At 42.2% G+C, this 6,000-nt stretch overlaps 1 protein-coding gene across 3 annotated transcripts in view; it reads right to left on the reverse strand.

Annotated features, from left to right (window-relative positions):
• The window catches only part of arfgef3 (ARFGEF family member 3), a 48,980-nt gene that overhangs the window by 10,504 nt on the left and 32,476 nt on the right, over positions 1-6,000 (reverse strand). For all 3 annotated transcript variants that reach the window (XM_031579583.2, XM_031579582.2, XM_031579581.2), the window contains 5 exons: positions 5,811-5,961; positions 5,009-5,311; positions 2,565-2,698; positions 2,186-2,331; positions 483-662 (listed from right to left, as the gene is read on the reverse strand). In XM_031579583.2, coding sequence (XP_031435443.1) covers positions 483-662; positions 2,186-2,331; positions 2,565-2,698; positions 5,009-5,311; positions 5,811-5,961 — 914 coding nt within the window. The remainder of the gene's footprint in view (positions 1-482; positions 663-2,185; positions 2,332-2,564; positions 2,699-5,008; positions 5,312-5,810; positions 5,962-6,000) is intronic.

The raw sequence follows: 6,000 nt of genomic DNA on the forward strand, positions 1-6,000 counted from the left end.
GCACTTTGCTTTCTGAATATGCTTACACTACAATAATTTGTTTAACCCCGTGGTATGAATGTCTCCCTAACAGAGCAGGTAATGTGCAGCGATTACTGAACTGCAGCAAGCTACGGTCTGACTCATGTAACAGTCAGTCTAGCCGCTCGCTAAACTTCAATACCTTCCTTGGTCATGGTATTGATGGTCATCCAAAGGACATACTATAAAACCTTTTTTTTGTTAGGGTTTTATTTTGTTTATTACCAAATTTGTTTTGTATTGATTTATTGAGATTGGAGGCTCTCAAAGGCAAGTAGTTTCATTCACGTACTGTCTGAATGTATTATACATCTGTTAAATATGGATTACAGAGGACTGTGCCATACATTCACAGCTGTAGATCAAATATATGTCCACACATAGTATAGTATTCCCTGAGCTGTGATTAGAGGATTTACTGATTAAGCCAGGACCTTGCATTCTGAGCGCAGAGCCCTCACCTGGTCCTGCACGTCCTCGTCACACAACTCCAGCTGCATGATGTGCTCGAAGGGCCGGAAGAGGGCCTCGTTGAAGTGGAAATGCGGGAGCTCGGCCCAGCTGGTCAGCACCTCCATCAGAACGTCGTGGATGAAGGAAACGGCCTTCTGGGATACGTGGCGCTCCTTGTGGCAGGCTGCCTGCAAGGGTGACATGGGGTAAAAGGACAGAGGGAGAGGCCGAGGGATGTATAGAGATAGAGACAGAAAGAGACAGTGAGGGAGAGAGATGGAGAGAGAGAAAGCGAGGGAAATGGAGAACGAGGACAAGGTCATTCGTGACCAACACAAGTTCCTGAATAGTGTTTGCCGAGTGGTAGTGGATTACATTTGTTAGAAAGCACAATTAGATGACATCTGAAACACTTCTGGATGTGGGAAAATTAGAATCCAAACCATATTCATTCACTAGGTCAAACATAAAGACTGAATTCATTCATTCAGACATATCTGTATTCACATATGAGCATAAAGTTCTGTGTGAGTGTAAGCACAGTATGTAGTGTGTGTTTACTTAGATGATGCACTCTGAAACACCCCAACACGTATTAATTTATGGTGCAACATCACACAGTTGCACTTACTGTTATTGTAGAAGGAAATGCATTCAGTAATAATGGTATGCTTCCTTGTGTTCCAGTTTTTAGCAATAAAGCTCAATCTCTTGCCACATGTGCACTGAGCTAAATTCCCATTCAGATAAAAGTTTAGAGTATGACACACTGACATCAAAGCTCACACACTGTTCTCTCGATGAATCACTGCAGGGTGTGTTTACTGTCTGAGGTACACTACTGCCGCAATAAGCATATGCACCTGTATTGCCTCTGAACAAAAAGCTTATCATCATCACTCGTTATCCACTACCCAGAAGCCCAGGGTCAGGGGATAACTCCATGGGATAGTGTAATCAGGTTTCCTTACAGAGCACCACTCTATCCAGGGTCAGGAGATAACTCCATGGGATAGTGTAATCAGGTTTCCTTACACCACTGTATCTATTTACTTTTATGAGTGTGATGAACCATTGTGTGCTGGAACTCTGCATTAGCGCTGCCGCTTCCCTATTTCCCGCAAGTGGACTACACTATTAACCTAACTATCTGACGAAACTTTACATCCAATGACGTCGGGTGGAACTGCTTCTGTTCCAGGTGCAGATGGACCCTGCCCTCTGACCGGTAATCACCACCATCGTGCTTCCCATAACTGTTGCTCATATTGCCCAACTCCATGGCAACCTCTGAGGTGAGCCGGATGTGAGACAGTAAAACATGACACGTTTAACCCTCTCTTCTGGCACATAATGGAAGGAAGATTTGCGCTGTTGCCGACATGAAAATACATTTTGCAATGCTTTTCCTCATCATAAACTCACAAACCATTAGGTAATCACATTGCTCTAAGTACACAGGGTTAGTTGTGACGTTAGTGTTCAATGTAATAACGAATGTTGACATTGTGCACAGAACAAACAGTTTTAGAGGATTTTAGTCAACCTTGTCTATGAAACACTGTAACTGCATTAAATGTGTCAGATAATGAATATAATTTCAGCACAAATATGAAAAAATAAATAATAACAAATTGTCCGCAGATAAAGGTCTAAAAAAGTCTTCACATCTTTGTACCATTCTGAGCGTTCACTGAGTGCAGTGTCCTACCTCCACCAGGTGGGGTGCTACCACACTCCAGGCTCTCATCATATGCAGCAGAGGGCGACTCTTGTTCCGCACGATGCGCAGCATGGCCTCCCCCAGCCGGTAGAGATGCAGAGCACTACGGCGGTCCTGTGTGGACTTTGCTTCACCTTGAAGAGAAGAGGAGGAGGAGGAGGAGGAGAGATGAAGAGAATCCCAAAAAAGAGAAGAGAAAAGAAAACAGAAGAGTGAATAGAAGAGCAAAAAAGGGAAAAGGCAACACAACAGCAAACAGGAAAGTTAGGAAGAGGAAATAAAGGTACAAAATAAACACTAACCCAGGCCACTCCATCTCCTAACTCTAAGCTGTGAGAGGGCTTTGGTGTGCGGGATGGTGAGTTACCTGGCATGGCGAGGGAGTAGTCTCCAGTCTCAGTGACCGAGTCAAACAGCTGAGACTGGGAGGCCTTTCTCAGCTGGTGTAGGAATCCCACCAGACCCACCAGGTTCAGTTTACTGGCTGCATCCTCAAACAACCTAAACAAACACAAAATCACCAGCATTTATCTGAACTGTCTGTAACTAAATCACTGATGAATGCAATGTTGGACAATAGTGTGTTACAAATTACTGAAGATGCTCTATGTTCAGTTTACAAGGCATGCACACTGTATATCTCTGATAAAGAATACTGTATCAGTTCTCAGAACACTTCTCAGACACTGCAGAACCCTGCATTAGGGTACTTCAATGGTAATACAATATAGTCTTAGTTGGAATATTATAAGGTTAGGTATAAGTCATTATTTTAACTTTGCTATTTTCATGACTTTATACTGTGTTCCAAGACAAAACTAACCAGGTGTACTGTAGAGTAACATTTCAGTGCACTCCAGGATTATGCAATTTTCTGGGTAAGATCTGTATACCCAATGCCTTATCAGTGGCATAAAATATATAAATATATTGCAATACATTGAGATACATTGGTGATTCAGTCAGTAAAATTACAAGAATAAAAAAGCAAGGAATTAGTGGCTAGAATGACATATATTCATACATGCTGTGAGTTAAATAGTGCTATTTCTTGTGCATATTTCCATTAAACTTGTGACACCTGGCATAATATGACATCATATTGTGTATAGCTGACAAGCCAATGTGCAGTCATTTTAAGCAAGACTATTAAATCTGAAAACTAACAGCTAAATGCTTAAATTCTGACAAACCGATCACATTAAGAGTGATCTGACATAATATTTGTATCAATCAAATCAAAGATTCCTCATAATGTTTATAAGAGTACTTTATCAGTGTCACACTGTGTGTTAAGTATGTTAACGTGTAGCACAAAGGAATACAAAAATGAATCTGACACAACAGAAGAGAATACCCACAGAAATGTCAATCAATGCTGCTCATCTATCAAACGTCTGTCCCAGGCCATTGGATGCTTTTATTTTTGACACTAAAAGCTGCCTATGCTTTATATAACTAAAGCTTAGACAAAACACACATCCACAGGGTGTCAAAACACACATCCACAGGGTGTCAAAACACACAACCACAGGGTGTCAAAACACACATCCACAGGGTGTCAAAACACACAACCACAGGGTGTCAAAACACACATCCATAGGGTGTCAAAAAGACACCACCCATTTTCACCCCCTCCCAGACTGTCCACACTTCTGCACTTTTACTCTGGAGCAACTGTATGCTGCTTTTTGCTCTCATTGTAAAACTCATTGGATTTACATTGGGGGGCACTGCACAAACAACACTGAACCTGCATTCATGTGATATCACTGCTGATACTCATGTCATTAATTCAAAAACCCAGCAAACAAAAAATTAACAGCGTGGCCTGCCGTTTCTTTTAACCAGCTATTACCATAGACAGACTTAGATAGACTGCAGTATTACCTTAAGAGAGGTCAAGTGTTTTATGTCTGCCCATATGCATACAGGATTAAACTGACTCTTACATTTACCATATCATCCACTTAGTGTACAATTTATTTACTGGGGTTAAGTGCACCACTATTATGGACATCATCCCACGATTCACGGCAGAGCTCTTAAGCACTGTCATCTACTGGCCATTTGTTGGCAGTACAGAAAAATACTGTTGCGCAACAAGTATCAAATAATAATATATAATTGTCAGGTTTTATTGGCACACACGACACACTGGAACACACACGTGAATATATGGCGGCGACACAGGACACACACACACACACACGCAGGCCTGAGGTCGCGGTGAATTTATCTTCTTAAATCGTCAAATCAATCCAAATGTGTTGGACACATTATGAATTTAATTTTGTCTTGACACGACATAAGATGTTAGAAAATAAACAAATAGATGAATTACATAAGAGATGGTCTTAAGATCTTTAATATATACTTCATCCAGTTTCATTCTCTGTGTGAACAAGGTCAGGAATAGAAGAATGATAGCTGGTGGGAATCTAATCACAACACATCATTCAGGTATTTAAATAAAGAGGGAAAAGACAAAAACAATAAAGCTCAAAAATGAGATGAAGGGATTTGACTTTGACATTTTACCTTTACATAAAGTTCTAAAAAGATTAATTGTTTGTAAGGGGAAGATAAAAACAGACTATGAGCGAGTAAACAGGAAAAGAGAACAGAATCATGAGAATAGATTAGAATAGAAAGAAAGAAAAAAGGAAGGAAAAGACAAAATACAAAATAAAACAGGAAATTAAAATAATATGATAGAACACAATATCAAATATGTGTGAGTGAAACACACCCCATCCCGTATAAGCACGCATTCCCACATTACCCCCACAGACACACACTTGCTCTCACCTGTCGGCCTGCGTAGAAAGCGTACACACAGCCTTGGCTGCGCTGGGGCCTGTGAGCAGGCTTCCCCCCCGCAGCTCCAGGCCCTTCCTCCGGCCGCCCTCCTTCAGCAGCTCGGGGATGGACAGAGGCTGGATGACCGGCTGGCTCAGCCCCAGGCTCAGCTCCCTCTCTGGGCTGGGCTCGCCCTCCGGCTCCAGGCCCAGGTCCACGGCCTGTTGGGCCTGCGTGATGGCCAGGTGGGGCTGGGCGCTGCTGCCGTCGCTGAAGTGGGTGTGCTCCAGGGAGCTGATGTATTCCACCACCCTGTCCAGGAGGGCAAGCGGCAAGGGAAACGATAATCCAGTTATTAGGTATTCTGTGATATAGGCCTAACATTTAGTCTTGAGTGTCACTGTAAATGTCCCCGTGCCACATACCGGTATATACTTTTGGGGAAAAAATGGGGTTATTAATTTAAATTTTATTTAAATTTTTTATACTTTACTTAATTTTCAGTTGTGAGGAACACCTTAGAAGGTAAAAAGTGCCTTTTTTACCCACTGAAATGTCCCTACCTACTGTGGGAAAAAATGTAATGGGAGCCTTTGTAATTTTACAAAGCCCTCCAAGAATCTTTTTTTCCTGTGGATGTGAGAAAACACAGTGGTGTACTGTGGATATTGTGAAAGAATATAACAGCAAGAAGTGTACACCAGTTGTACATCTTTCAAGTCTTCAACATACATAGTCCACCAAAAAGGAAAACTACGCTATAACTTCTCAATCTTCTCTTTTGTGTGACATTATAACCTGTTTGGCCTACCTGAAGACGTGTGGCCAGCAGTCCTGGTTGTGGCTGCCCATCTCCAGCCCCACGTTTAGGATGGCATCCATGCAGAGGACATGTGCCGTGTGCAGGCGCACGCCCTGTGGCCGAGACATCTGCTCTAACTTCTGCTCCATACGCTGCTTAACTGCACAAAACAGAGGATTGTGGGTTATTAGGCAAAGTA

The sequence above is a fragment of the Clupea harengus genome, chromosome 13 (genome assembly GCF_900700415.2).
Source record: "Clupea harengus chromosome 13, Ch_v2.0.2, whole genome shotgun sequence".
In the NCBI taxonomy this organism is placed as follows: Eukaryota; Metazoa; Chordata; class Actinopteri; order Clupeiformes; family Clupeidae; genus Clupea; species Clupea harengus.